General features: G+C 44.2%; 1 protein-coding gene across 1 annotated transcript in view; it reads right to left on the reverse strand.

Annotated features, from left to right (window-relative positions):
• Positions 1 to 15950, reverse strand: part of LOC309808831 (forkhead-associated domain-containing protein 1-like) — a gene marked incomplete at both ends in the record, with an annotated part of 79563 nt that overhangs the window by 48397 nt on the left and 15216 nt on the right. Inside the window, one exon of the mRNA XM_082629404.1 lies at positions 11596 to 11802. Coding sequence (XP_082485530.1) covers positions 11596 to 11802 — 207 coding nt within the window. The remainder of the gene's footprint in view (positions 1 to 11595; positions 11803 to 15950) is intronic.

Raw genomic sequence — 15950 nt, forward strand, 5'->3', positions numbered from 1 at the left:
CATACTCACAAACGGATCTTAGACGATTGGTTAGTGAATGATAGGATATTTTCCAAGTTAAAAAAAGGAAATGAACATTAGATGGTGTGAAAAAACACAAGACATCGCATGGGCTACTTAGAAATGGGATTTTCTAGGAACACTGACAACTGTCTTATGGAAGTGTTATTCATCTGGTACATGCCACGCCCTGGAAGCAGCTCAGAGGACCCCAGCTTCCATCCGGGAAGACCTGTGGTATGTTCACTGCTGTACCAGAGGAGTGCTGGGGCCAGCTGGTACCCGCCCACGAGAACTGATTGTTAAATGTCCAGGAATTTTGCCAACTGGTTGATAAACACAGCCATTAATAAGAATTAACTTACATAAATTTACAATTAAATTATATCAGAAACAATTGGTATACAAACTTAAAAGTCACCCCTTCCTAATTATTTTACTCTATTTTATTATTACCTATGCTCTTGAGGTTATTTCACTCTACTATATGTTTCTGTTGGAAATGTTACATAGTAATGTGTTACCACACCTCTCTTTCCTTCTCTGTATTCAGGGATGTGTCATTGGGAGCTTGAAATTGACCGTGGAGGGCGTATTACACCATACAAATCAGGAAATGTTATAAATGAGGGCTTGGTTTTTAAAAAGTTTTATAAATATGTTTGATAATGGTGGTTCATGTAGAGCTTGATTTTGTTTGTTTGTTTGTTTTGTTGATTGCCTAGACTTAAGACGGTAATGGAGAAAATGTTAACAATGCAGATTATACAAAAGCATGTTGTGTCTTAGCCGTTATGTTATGAATAGAGCAAAAAATTGGGGAAACGTTCTTCCAGTATTTAAAAATTATTATCTGATGCAGCAACAAAGTCACTCATGTCACTGATGAACATGTGAAGTTCTAACGTCTTTCTTTTTTCACTTGTATTATTCATAAATCCAAAATATCCAAAAATACCCACGAGTGCTCAGGTTGGGAACTCTCTCATTCGTCAACTGCAATGAGAAATTGGCTATGGATACAAGAGTTCACCTAAAGTCAATGAAAGCATTCTGTGAGACTCAGCTGGCTATATAGAATTTACAAGAAAGAGTACTGCATTTCTTGTTACATGGAAAGACTGTGCTACACATTCTTTATATCAGTAAACCTTATGCTATGCACCCATGTACTTTACTTTTTCCAGAGAGCTGGTCATTAAATATTTACCAGCAATTTCTGGCTGTGCTGGCACCCAGCAGAGTGCCTACTACTCATGGTAGGTGTTCGCTGACTGAGCTGAACAGTTGGCAAATGGAGTGTAAATAAAAAGCACTTTGATTCTGGGGCTGGGATGGGGAAAACACATGTTAAGCCTGGTGCATCTTGTAACAGCAGAGAGTAAGCAAGTGCCCAAAACGAAAAGGTGGGGAGATGCTCAAGGACACAGCAAGCAATCTGAAAGAGCTCCCAGTGGCCAAGGCTGGAAGAATTTGAGCGAAGAAATATTTAATGAGTATTGGATTATAACTCAAAGTGTAAAATCAGTATACATGGATCCATACTGACATAGATACATTAGTGAGTAAATACATAAAGGAGGGAGAAGAGACCGGCTTCCTTACAGAAAAATTTAACATACATAGATGTGGAGCTTAATTCCCATGGTCTGGAAGGGCCTGGGGGGTAGGGGTGATGGTGGCGAGCAGGGACACTGACCGCAGCATGGAGGAGCCATGGACCTGGAAAGACAGAATGGAGACTAGAAAACATGGCCAGTAGATCTCAGAAGCCAGGAGAGGGTGCTACTTGGTGCCAGGACAAATGGCCTTTATCTCAACAGCTACCGGGGTGTCACCGTAACTCAGAGACGGGTAATAATTCTATGTCCCCAAGAAAAGGGTAAATCACGTACGGGGCTTCAGTGTGAGAAATCAGGGTTATACATTTAGAACACAGAACCGCCAAGTTATACATTATTTTTAGGTTTTGGAACTTAAAAGAATTAAGTCCCTTTGAGCTGTTCAGAAAAGCCATTCGTTTGGGTTTTTCCCAGCTGTGTTAAAGGAGATCTGGCCCATCTAATTTTCCCATTTTCTTGTAAATCTTCAACCTTACGGTTTTTCCTTTCCTTTCAAGTTCTAATCAGCTTCCTGGTCAGTCCATAAAATGGGAAATAGAATCTAATGAGAAAACAGCCGAATTTTTGCAAATAGCTTTTGCTACCCCTAGACTTGGCCTGCTTCAATTGGGTCTTGCCAGATAGAGAGACGGAATGAATGAATGAATGAATGATCATCAACTAAGTTCAGAGAAGGAGCAACGTGGTTCTGATTTGGTAACAAAGGGTGTGGTCTGCCAGAGGAAGCAGGACGCGGCCTGGTTCCTGACCGAGTCTGGGTTCTGTCTCAGCAGGATGTTAAGGGTTCAGCCCGCGCTCCCGTCTCCACCTCCCCCGATGTCATCTGCATCGCCTGTAGACATCTGGTGACAACACAGCCTCAGGGGTCCTTTTGTGTGAGTTTCTGCTGCAGAGGCCGAGCCTGAGGCTGTCTGCTGCCCCGTGCCCTCCACTTCACTGGTCTCGGGAAATCGCCTTTGATATAAAACACCCAGCCTCAGGAGTTCTCATCACATCAGTAAGTCCCCACGGGACCTGTAAGAGCACAGGGTAGAGGAAATCCTACAAGGTCAGGTAGGAGATGACAAAGCTTGACCAGAAAGAGGCTTTGTTCTGAAGGGCACCATACTCTCTGGTCATTCACTCAGTTGCCGGCTTCTCAACCCCCGGTACAGTAAAGCCACATCCTCCTCAACAACGGGCCCTATTCAGAGGTCCCAGGAATGTGGAAACATCACCCTTCTTGGGGATGGACAACTAAGGCCCTGACTCTGAGCTTCTCATCACACCAGTTCACCACAGGAGAGAAATGAGCAACTCTGCTTCCTTGGAGACTGGCCTGGGACTTTTCCAATGGAAAAGTGGATTATTCGTCATTTTCCTCCCCCCAGATCCTTAGTGGCAAATCCTGTTAGGAAGGCTCCACTTAGGCAATAGGAATGCTTCCTAATGTCATGGACATCTTCTTTGTTTTTGCCTCCCCTGCATCCGTTTCTTCCATCTTCTGGATGGGCACCTTAATTTTTTTTCAGGGAAGACACCCTTTCCCTGACAATCCTGAGTCCATAGAACTCTGACCCTTCCACCCCAGGGGTGAGACCATAAACCAGGCCTGGCCAATCAGAGCATTCCTGGCCCATGGCCTCAGTGATTGGTTCAGGGGAAGCCACGTGATCCAAGCCACTGTCAATGAAGATGCTGGCTCTATCCCTGGAACTGCTACTTTGTAGGGTGCTGGGGCTGCTGGTGGCCACTTTCCTACAGGTGAGGCAAGAGTCTGTCTGAGATTGGGAAGCTAACAGGGAAGAAAGAGTCAGATTCCTGACCATGATTTGGGCGCCTGGATCCAGCTGGGCCTAAGCTGCAGCTTTTGGCCTTTTCAGTTCCATGAGCTTTTTTTTTTTTTGCCTAGGCTAGTTTTAGTTGGTTTTCTGATACTTGCAAACAATCAAATTTCCTGGACAGTATGCTTACTGAGACTTTAGCATAAGCATCACTATGTACTCAGAGTGAAAGTTGTTTTAAAGGTTATGACATGCTCAAATAAAACCCACCAGACTGTCATCATGCACCAAATTTACCTTTCAACTTATAAAAGTAAAGCAGCATCTCCAGAGAAGAATGATTTAAGACCAAGGAATCAATCATAAGACAAGTAGTAAAACGCTGCTTAGAGAAACTTTGATAGATAAATAGTTCTCTAGCTACAGCAGGCTTCAGACTACAAATCCCAAATTTCTGCTTCAAAAGTGACTCAGGGAAGACATTCCATAGTTTTATTTATTTAGCTTTTTGGCCTCGCCGTGCACTTGTGGGATCTTAGTTACCTGACCAGAAATTGAACCCAGGCCCTCAGCAGTGAGAGCACTGAGAGCACTGAGTCCTAACCACTGGACCACCAGGGAATTCCCAACAGTCCACAGTTTTAAAAGAAAACTTTCCAGTTGAAGAAACAGGCAAAATTTGTAATATGCATCTGTTGTATATATAATATGTTAATGTCTAGTACATTTATCAGATCCATGTCAATGTAATTATATTATTACTATATTTGCAAATGCATATATATGTGTATGTATATTTAGAACCACATATTTCCAGCTCTCTTTTAAAGAGGTATTGAAAAGACTGTTCAAAATTTAGTTTTCCAGCTTGTCTGTTTTTTCTTATTCCTCAGTAAACTTAAGCAATTAACCAGCACATTTCCTGGCACACAGTAAGGCTCAATCTGAGTGAGTTCTTTCTCCCCAGCTCCCCCCTCTATTTTAAGTTCTTCTTTTAGAAACCAAGTCAAATGAAAGAGGCAGTACTGCATAATGTTACAAGCAGAGGCTGGTAAACGTTTTCTGTAGAGCCAGACAGTAAGCATTTCCAGCCCTGTGGGCCATAGGATCTGCCCAGCTTACTCTGCCGTTGTAGCCGACAACACAGGCAATACTGAAATGAATGGGATGGCTGTGTTCCCAGGAAACTTTACAAAAGCAGGCGATGGCCCGCATTGGCCTTGGGCCATAACGTGCCGACCTCGGGTTAAGACCTTGGGATCCGGCGTCACACAGACTCTGGTCCGGCTCCCGGCTCTGCTCCTTCTCTGGGACCCTGACGAGTGTGTCATTTCTGTGCCTTGTCTGTAAGACATAGGGATACTAACAGCCATTTCTTAGTCTGTGAGAAGTGGGTGAGATAGTACACGTGAAATGCTGGGAACACTTCCTGATCCATAATAAATGAGCATAAAACATTAGCCATCAGGTATGATCACCATCGTCAAAAAAGGAGAAGAAAGGGGGCAACTGAATTTGTCCAGGAACGGCAGCAATATCCCTGGTAAAGAGTTAGTGGATGGACTTCCCTGGGGGCGCAGTGGTTAAGAATCCGCCTGCCAATGCAGGGGACAGGGATTCGAGCCCTGGTCCAGGAAGATCCCACATGCCGCGGAGCAACTAAGCCCATGGGCCACAACTACTGAGCCTGTGCTCTAGAGCCCGCGAGCCACAACAACTGAGCCCGCATGCCACAACTACTGAAGCGCATGCACCTAGAGCCCATGCTCCGCAACAAGAGAGGCCACCGCAATGAGAAACCCGCGCACTGCAATGAAGGGTAGCCCCCGCTCGCCGCAACTAGAGAAAGACCGCGCGCATCAACGAAGACCCAACACAGCCAAAAATAAATAAATAAAATAAATAAAATAATTAAAGAAAAAAAGTTAGTGGAGCCAGGGACTTCCCTGGCCGTCCAGTGGTTAAGATTCCACGCTTCCAATGCAGGGGGTGCAGGTTTGATCCCCGGTTGAGGAACTAAGATCCTGCATTGGTGCAGCCAAAAAAAAAGTTAGTGGAGCCAAACAAGCAAGGAAGCCAGATAACTGAAAATGCATTTTCTTCTATTATCAGTGGCTTTCGTTTTTACCCACATAATGAATCATCCCCTGTCAGAGTGTGAAATTGCAGGTTGGACTGGGAATTGCAAGACCTTCCTTAACTGCTGGGCAGTGAAGGACCTGCCTGGGCTCTCACGGCCCCACGATGCTTCGTGCTATTAGGAAAAGCCTCCAAGGGACTCAGGAGAGCTGGTTTTTAATCCTGTCTCTGGATCTATATGACTGATGCCTAACCTTGGGGAAGTCGCTGAAACTCTCTGAGCCTCAGTTTATGCCATGATAGGGGTGGTCCCAGGGACCTCTATAAAAACAACTGAAGGGGGAAAGGGGACCTGGGATTAATGAGTAGCTCCTTGGCAGAAATTGGAAATTGAAGCTCAGAAAGGTAAAGTCAGTTGCAGCTGGCATTTCAACTTGGGTCCATCTAACTCCAAAGGCCTTGCTTTCTCGATTGTGTTCTGCAGAGCTTCCCCATTAAAGCAGCAAGGAATATTGGCCGACAGAGGGCGCTCTTCTCGCAAGACAGGACGTCATGACATTGCAGGGACAGAAGACAGTATCCAGGAGCCACGGGGGAGAGTCTGGCTGGACTGGGAACAGGGCAGAGCAGGCTACAGGGAAGGCCAGACACAGGCCGTCATGGGGATGGGGGCTGCCGCCAAGGAGCTGTCAACCCCCTCATGGAACAACTCGGCACGTCATTTGTGGCGCCTGGCTTCCTTTTTCATTCTGGCCATTTCCATCCGTTTTGCCGTATTTCAGAACAGAGAAAGACATGATGGATACATATGGGTGACGTGGGTTTCCTTACTCAGCTGCCTTGTAAGAACGGCGCCACTGTGACTAGCACAGCTTGTTTCCACACCTCCTTTCCCAGAGCTCAGAAAGCACGAGTAAAGGCAACAACATACAAAACCCACAACACGGCAGCACACCTGACTCTGGGACTTCAATTTCCCACGCCTGGTGCCAAGACTCTATGGGATTAATCAACGGTTGCTTCAGGGCATTGCAGATGGCCCTGCGGGTTTTGTCCTGCACAGCTTCAGTGGGCGCCATCCACATGGACTACGTTGTGAATGGTGACCCTGGAGTTGTGCAATATGGCAGCCCTAGGTAATACTTTGATGAGAGAGCTATAATTTACAAAGTATGGTCCTGGGGGCTTCCGTGGTGGCGCAGTGGTTGAGAGTCCACCTGCCGATGCAGGGGACACGGGTTTGTGACCCGGTCCAGGAAGATCCCACATGCCGCAGAGCGGCTGGGCGTGTGAGCCTTGGCCTCTGAGCCTGCACGTACGGAGCCTGTGTTCTGCAACGGGAGAGGCCACAACAGTGAGAGGCACGCGACCGCAAAAAAAAAAAAAAAAAAAAAAGGATGGTCCTGGGCACAACCTGCCTGCCAATGCACTTTGTCAAACGAGAGTTTTTCTTTATATTTTTCCATCTTGTATGTTATTCTATGGGTAATTTATCTGCAAATGTATTTATCTGCTAGTGGGGGCAGGTCTTGGGAGGTTTCCCTGTCCAAAAGGACACTTACAAAGGAGGCATCTTGGCTGCTCCATGCTGGTTTGCTTGACTCTAAAGCTGAGGGTTATCATGTGCTTATTAGGTGCCAGATGCTGGACTAAGCAATTTACGCACTTTGCCCACTTAATACCACAGTCACTCAAGGTGGTAGGAACTACTGTTACAGGAGTGGGGACCGAGGCCCTGAGAGGTAGATGATTTGTGCACGTCCAGTATAAAAGCCGGTCAAGAGCAGGGCTGGGACGGCGCTGGAGTCAGCCTGACCTCAGGGCACGTGCTCTAACCACTGTGACATCTGCAAACACATCTGGATTCCTAAGCGCCCCGCACCTCACCCCCCTCCCCCAGTAAAATGCTGTCACACCCTCCTCTATTGGTTAGGGTCACCACAACACCTGAACTAAATGCTTTCATTTGGGAACTCTTTGTCGGGAGAAGAACAGTTCTCATCATACTTAATCTGTATGATATCAGGGCAGTCCTCCGTGGAAACTCCATCCAAGGAGGAAACACAGCGCCCTCACCAGGGACCCCAAAATCAATTGGAAACAAGAATAGGCCGGAAGCAAGAGGGCCACGAATTTTTTAGAAAAACTGGGCTTCAAAATATTTGATGACAGATGCTCTTCAATACCTCTCCCTTTTCCCCTCTTCCTTTCTCTTCTTTTAAATAGCCAGCAGGTTGGGGTCATCAGGAAGTGGAATTTGTAGGAAGGTGTCAGTCAGTCCACAGGCTGCCCTCACACGGACGCTGCAAAGGACCCCTGCATGAATATGAGCATCATGGATGGAAGCTTCTCAAGCTGGGGACGCCCCGGCAGAGAGCACTTTTGAGAAGATGGGGCTGTGGAGAGTCCTGCAAAGTGCCCTGGGCACAGGCCAGGGGAACACTTGTGCAGCTGCCTGCAGTCAACCAAGGAATGAAGCAAGGTGCAAGTGCGTGTAGGAATAAGAATTGAAAAAATCCGTGTATATTCGAGTGACCGTGAGAGTATGCTTTCCTCGGTGTGAAAACCAGTCAAGGCTACTGCTCCAGCTAGCATCAGACTAAATGGTTTTCTCCCATCCTTTTTCCGCAAGTGGGGATAGTGTTTAATTTGCACTGACAAGCTGTGTGGCCCTGGGGAAATTACTTAACCTCTCTGAGTTTCGGATTCCTTGTCTGTAAAATGGGGATCACGGGAGAACCCATCTCATAGGTTGCTGTGAGCGTGAAATAAGGGAGAGCAGGTGAATTGCTTAGCACAGTGCTGTTCACGTCAGTGATTCCTCCTGCTGCTCTCCTGGTTTCTCTTCTTACAAAACATCTTCTTCCGTCTTATCTGCTCAAGGTTAGAGGTCGTCATCACTGTTTCCCACAATTATATAAGAAGCACCTTGTAAAATAAAGTCCCCATTCCATAGTTGTACACCCGTGTTCATAACAAACTTACTCAAAATGGCCAAAAGGTGGAAGCAACCCAAGTGGCCATGGATGGATGAGCAGATAAACAAAATGTGGTGAATCCATACAATGAAATATTCAACTGGAATGAACCATGAGGATATCATACTAAGTGAAATAAGATGATCGCAAAAGGACAAACAATGTAAGATTCCATTTATATGAGGAACCTAGAATAGTCCAATTCACAGACACAGCATGGTGGGAGGGGAGGAAGGAAGCAGGGGGTTTGATTTGATGGGCTTAGAGTTTCAGTTTGGGAAGATGAACAAAGTTCTGATGATGGATGGGGATGATGGCTGCACAACAGTGTGAATAGATTTAATGCCACTGTGAACTGTACACTTAAACATGGTTAAGATGGTAAATTTTATGTGTATTTTACCATAATTTTGAAAATTAAAAGTTAAAAACAAACCCCAAAATGAAATACCTCCAAGGTTTCTCCGAGGTTTGGGGTGATAGAAATGGATGAAAGTGTTCTGAAAGCAGGTTGTGGTGATGGCTGCACAACTCCATCAATATATTCAAATTGATTGAATTGGACACTTCAAATGGGTGAAGTTACTGTTATGTAAATTGTACTTCAGTGAAGCTGTTAAGAGCAAGCAAGCAAACAAACACTTGCTGTGATCCGGAGGAAACTTTGGAGGATGAAGGAGCTGTTCACTGTCTTGATTGTGGCTATGGTTTCACAGGTGTACCCATATGTCAAAGCCCATCCACTTACAGACTTTAAACATGTGCTGTTTATGGCATGTCAATTATATCTTTTTTTTTTTTTTTTTTTTTTTCCGTACGCGGGCCTCTCACTGTTGTGGCCTCTCCCGTTGCGGAGCACAGGCTCCGGATGCGCAGGCTCAGCGGCCATAGCTCACGGGCCCAGCCGCTCCGCGGCATATGGGATCCTCCCAGACCGGGGCACGAACCCGTATCCCCTGCATTGGCAGGCGGACTCTCAACCACTGCGCCACCAGGGAGGCCCTGTGTCAATTATATCTTAATAAAGCTGTGTTTTAAAAAGGCAGAAGAGTATTCCATATATAACGAACTCCTTATAATATATTAAACTCCTTAGAATATATTAAACAATATAATTTATTAAACAATGCCCCCTTTGGATGGAAATTTAGGTTTCAAATTTTATGCCCCTATCAATAATATTTCAATAAATATCTTTGTAGGAAAAAAGAAGAAAAAAATGCAGATATTGTTTGCTGCTCCCCCTCTTCTTCTCCCCACGTGCAAGCCACAGAGTCAGAATTTCCCAGGGAGGGGGCCTGGGAACCTGTAATTTTACTGAACATTCCTGAAAATTTCTTGGAATCAGACATGTTGGGGCACATTGAATCAAACTTCATGAACTTGGATTTTCAGGCTTGGGAGTGTGAAATCCCCTTTTCTTTGATCCCTAAAAAATTCTGTAAGTGTTCCATACAAATGATTCTAAATTTCGGTTTCCCTCCTATTGGCGGTGCATCAGAATCATCAGGGAGCTTGTGAGAATGCATATTCCCAGGCCCTACTCCCAGGGAGGATGTGTATGGTTGCCAGATTTCGCATAAAGAAAGAAATGAATAAGTCAATATATAATAAACTATAGGGTGTCCGTTAAATCTGAATTTCAGATAAACACCAAATAATTATTTTAGCATAAGTGGTTCCTTGCAATAGTTGGGCCACACCTGTACATAACAATGATTTGTTGCTTCTCTGAAATTCAGATTTCACTGCGTGTCCTGTATTTCATCTGGGAATCCTAAGTATGAGTCCTCAGGCCTGGGGTGAAGCCCAGATCTGCACTGTGGGTCTGCTCCCCACGTGCTTCTGACGAGAGGGATCCTTAGAACCCATGTTGAGAACCCCTGATCAGGTCAACACCTTCTATGTCAGGAGCCCCTCCTCAGGGCGGCCAGTGGATCCCAGTGCATCCCACAAGTGAGCACACTTTAATGTTGGCCCAAGGAGGAAAAGGGGGCTGAGAAGCAGCAGGACAAAACTGTCCCAGGTTTTCAAAGCCAAACGTGGTGGATGCGGTGTCACGAGCCCTGCAGCCTGAGGGACGGTGCTCATCTTCTCTGAGTGAGTATTTAAGGCTGCCTAGTGGACCCACACCCCAGGATTCTGTCTAGATTCTCTAAACTTTATTTATTTATACCCAGCCTCGTCCCAGAAAGGACTTTAAGCCTCGGAGGTCTCAGTCCATGCAGGGTTCTTGGTGCTGGGGAGTGAGGTTAACATGCCGTCTCTCTGGGACACACACGACAGGTATTAATTGTGTGCTACCACGAATGGGCATTATTCTGGGAGTTTTACAATTAGAACCATCTCATTTAGCCCTCGAGATAAGCCTGCAAGGTCATTGCTGTCGTTGGCCCCATTTTGTAGATGAGGAAACCGAGGTTCAGAGGGGTCCAATGGCTTGTGCAAGAGCGCACCGAGTAGGCCAGTGGCAGAGCTGGGGTTCTGACCCAGGACTGTGTTGCTAACCAGCCCCCATCCTGCCTCCCTACTGAACCAGATACTTCTGGTGACTGAGCTTTGCTGGGCGAATTTTGGGTTACGTTCCGCTTAACCTGGGGCCATACTTTAGGTCCTGATCCCGGGAACATTTCTGATCCGGTGTGATAACAGCTGGCAGGCCTTGAGCGTCTACTCTGGCCAGACACTTTGACTTTTTATACATAGATACTCTCTCAACGCCCTGCACCGCTGAGAAGACCCAGACCCAGGCATACAGAGAAGCCTGGCCGAGGTCACAAAGCTAGGAAGTTGCAGAGCACTGATCTGCCTAAAAAGGAAGCATCCATCTCTGCATCTTCAAAAGCACACACCTGCTTTCCACCTCCCCTCGCCAAGCTTCACTTTTCAGGAAAACGCTCTCGCTCTGGGCTGGTCGCTAGGCAACCCTTGCATGTAATTCCACGAAATGCCCAGAAGAGGGCGCGAGGACTCGCTCTCCCCGGGCACCCACGCGATGGGGCTGAACTTCGCAGAATCGCGAAAGGAAGAGTGACGCGCTCCAGACGAACTCCACCTGTGGCCGTACCCGAGCCCTAGGCTGCACGGAAGGTGACACAACACGGCACCTCTGCACCCCACCCCACCCCACCCCCCGCAGGGGCCTGGACTCACCGAGGCTGGATTTTCGATGACCAGTTCGTAGGTCAGCCCTCCGGACCCAAACCTCAGGATGTCTCCGGGTAGGAGCTTCACAGCCACGTTCTGAATGTGGCACTCATTGACGAACGTGCCGTTGCAGGAATTGAAGTCGTGGAGAACAAAGCTGCTTTCGGCCTCATTATATTCAATGAGTGCGTGATGGTTGTCGACGTCTGCAGACTGAAATGCAGAAGGGGGACAGTCAGAGCCAGGAATAACAGGAATAACAAGGAATAACTAGTGCCACTGACACTGGGGGCCCCAATGTGCTAATCACTTCATCTGGCTGGACAGTCACTGCAATCCTCATTTTAAGAGGAGGATGCTGAGGGTCAGAGAGGTTAAGTGACTTGCCTAAGGCCACACAGCTAGTGAGTGGAGGGTCACCAGACCCTGACAGCAGACCCAGAATAGATGCCCAGTTTTGGGGTAGGGCGTCAGGCAACACAGAGGCAAGAGGGAACTCGGGGGAAATTGGCCAGGAATTGGCCACTTGATAGTTCTCTGATCCCATGCAAGTATCCTTTTGGTTGTCCCGAGTGGCAAGACAGCAGAAATGGCCCAACACAAACCAGAAAGGTCAGTTGGCAAGTGACAACTGTCCATTTACTGCAAGTGTTAAAGTTCAGGGGAGGTTTTGTAATAATTGTTGTTTGTTCTATTCATTTTTAAAATAACATGTTTTTTGTAATAATGCAGAAAATGAGAACTAGAGAAAAACACAAAGAAGACATTAAAATCACTTAGACTCCCGTCCCCCAGAGGCAGGCACCGAGAACACGGTGGTTCACATCCTTCCAGTCTTTTCTCTATGCTTACAATCTTTTTAAAAAGTTTAAACACAATTGAGCTCATACCACAAAACATAGTTTTATAACTACCTTTTAAAAGCCTTGGTGTACAATGAAGGTTTTTCCCATGTGCTTAATTATTACTGTTGCTTCTTAAAAGCTAATCAGAATTTATCTAACCAAAGATGATCTATTTTTCAATAGGGGCCCTGGTGTGACCACATTTCCCTCAAAAGAGAGAGACCCCAGACAGTGATTTGTCAGTGGCGTCAGAAACCTCCTGTGTAACCACTTTAATAAGAAGAATGAGCAAAACTCGGCACCAAGGAGGAAATATCACATCCCCCCCTGGCCCCGGCGCCCTGGACTATGGGCTGCAGGGCATGCGCGAAGTCTTCTGTCTCCTCAGGACACTGCCTATGAGCCATCCACTCCAGCCTGAGACTTTGCAACTATTTTCTAAGTCACTCTTCTCAGAGTGCCTCATCCAACTTTCATAGAGAGTACTTGGACTTAGAAATCTATACTAATGTCCCACAATATAATTATAACCAATAGCTTTTATTAATAATAGCTTATAGTATATGAATAGATAATAATATAACTGCATATATTAGTAGAATATATTAATGACACATTATGTGTAATTACACAAATGCCAGGAAATTTGCTAAGTGCTTTACTGCATTATCCCGTTTCATCTTCACAATAATTCAAAGGGATACTTCCTCATTTAAAACAAAAATTAATTTTTTATTGAAGTCTAGTTGATTTACAATGTTGTGTTAGTTTCAGGTGTACAGCAAAGTGATTCAGTTATACATATATATAATATCTATTCTTTTTCAGGTTCTTTTCTATCACAGGTTACTGCAAGATATTGAATATAGTTCCCTGTGCTGTACAGTAGGTCCGATAGTTACTCATTTCTTAGATGAGGAAACTGAGGCATAGAACGATTAAGTGTGCCCACAGTCAGCCACTTTGACTTGCTTGGCTTGTTCCCAGGTTTGCCTGATTCAAATGACTGTGCCTTTACCCACTTTTCAAATTCCTACCAAACACTTTGGCACTTAAAATACTGAAACACAAGAAGAAAGCAGGAGTAGCTCTATTAATTTCAGGCAGAGCCAACTTCAGAGGAAGGAAAGTTATCAGGGATAAAGAGAGGCGATACATAGTGATAAAGGGGTCGATTCTCCAAGCAGACATAACAGTCCTTCATTGTATGTACCCAACAATAGAGCATCAAAGTATGGAAGGCAAAAACTGATAGGACTGCAAGGAGAAGCAGATGAATCCATCATGGTAGCTGGAGACCTCAACAGCCCTCTGTCAGTGACGGGCAGACCCACCAGGCAGAAAATTAGGAAGAATGAAGTTGAACTGAACAGCACTACCATCATCTGGATCTAACTGGCAATCACACAGCTTCATCCCACAGCAACAAAACACACATCCTTCTCAAGCTCCCATGGAACATTCATGAAGCAGACCACATTCCAGGCCACAAAATATACCTCAACAAATGTAAAAGAATAGAAATTATGCAAAGTACGTTTTCAGAACACAATGGAATTAGGCTAGAAACCAATACCAGAAAGACAGCTGGAAAATCCCCAAATGTTTGGAGATTAAACAACACACCTCTAAATAACAGATGGGTCAAGGAGGGAGTCTCATGGGAAATAAAAATTTATCTTGAGCTAAATGAAAATGAAAATACAACCTATGAAAATTTGCAAGATGCAGTGAAAGCAGTGCTTGGAGGGAAGTTTATGGCATTGAAGGCATACATTTGAAAAGATCTAAGCTTCCACCTTATGAAACTAGAGAAAGAAGAGCAATATAAGCCTACCACAAGCACAAGACAAGAAGCAATGAATGAAATAAAAAGCAGGAAAACAAGAGAGAAAAGTCAGCAAAATAAAGAGCTGTTTGGTGTTTTTTTTTTTTTTTTTTTGTAAAGATCAATAAAATTGACAAACCTCTAGCAGGATAACCAAGAAAAAAAGAGAGAAGATACAAATTACTCAAATCAGAAATGAAAGTGATGGCATCACTACTGATTTCATGGACACTGAAGGGATAATAAAGGAATATTATGAATAATTCTATGCCCACAGATTTTATAACTTAATGAAGTGGACCATTTCCTTGAAAGACACAATCTACTGAAACTCACACAAGGAGAAATAAATACTCTGAATAGACTCATATCTAGTAAAGAATTTGAATCAATAATGAATAACCTTCCAAAATGGAAAGCACCAGGCCTGGATGGGTTCACTGGTCAATTCTATCAAACATTAAGGAAAGAATGATATCAGTTCTAAATAATCTCTTCCAGAAAATAGAAGAAGAGAGAACACTTCCCAGCTCATTCTGTGAGGCCAAGCTTATTCTAATAGCAAAACCAGATAAAGATATTGCAAAACAGGAAAATTGCAGACCAATACCTCCCATGAACATAGATGCAAAATCCTCAACAAAATATGAGCAAATTGAATCCAGTGATGTATAAAAAGACTTCTACCCCACAGTCAAGTGGGATTTATTCCAGGTATGCAAGGCTGGTTCAACATTTGGAAATCAATTAATGTAATCCATCACATCAACAGCGTAGAGAAGAGAAATTGCATTATCATAACAGTAGATGCAAAAAGAGCATTTGACAAAATTAAACACCATCCATGATAAACTAACAAACCACCGAACCACCACAACAACTCTGGGCAAATTAGGGATGGAGGGGAACTTCCTCAACCTGATAAAGTACATCTATAAAAACCCTAAAGCTAACGTCATATTTAATGGTGAGAAACTAGAAACTTTCCAATTAAGATCAGGAATAAGGTGAAGATGTCCCCTTTCACCACTCATTTTCAACATTGTACTGTATGTCCTAGCTAATGCAACAAGGCAAGAAAAGAGAATAAAAGATAGATTGGGAAGGAAAAAGAAATCTTCTTTGGTGAGGTGTTTGTTCAGATCTTTTGCCCATTTTGCAGATGGCATGATTGTCTATGCAGAAAATCCCAAAGAACCGACAGAAAGCCCTCCTGGAACTAATGAGCAATTGTACCCAGGTTGCAGAATACATGATTAATATACAAAAGTCAATTGCTTTCCTATATACCAACAATGAACAAGTGGAATATGAAATTAAAAACACAACACCATTTACATTAGCACCAAAAAAAAAAAAATGAAGTACTTAGGAATAAATCTAACAAAATACTTAGCTATATGAAGAGGTATCTGAAGAAAACTACAAAATGTTGATGAAAGAAATCAAAGTAGTCTAAATAAATGAAGAGATATTTCATGTTTATTTCAAATTCCTTAATGATATATGATGTTTAACATCTTTTCATATGCTTATTTGACATCTGTAGATTTTCTTTGGTGAGGTGTCTGTTGAGCTCTTTTGCCCATTTTTAAGTTGGGTTGTTTGGTTTCTTATTGTTGACATTTAAGACTCATTTATATTGTTTATTTATTTATTTTATTGAAATGTAGTCGATTTACAATGTT

Source organism: Mesoplodon mirus (assembly GCF_964341445.2).
Source record: "Mesoplodon mirus genome assembly, chromosome: 7".
Taxonomy (NCBI): domain Eukaryota; kingdom Metazoa; phylum Chordata; class Mammalia; order Artiodactyla; family Ziphiidae; genus Mesoplodon; species Mesoplodon mirus.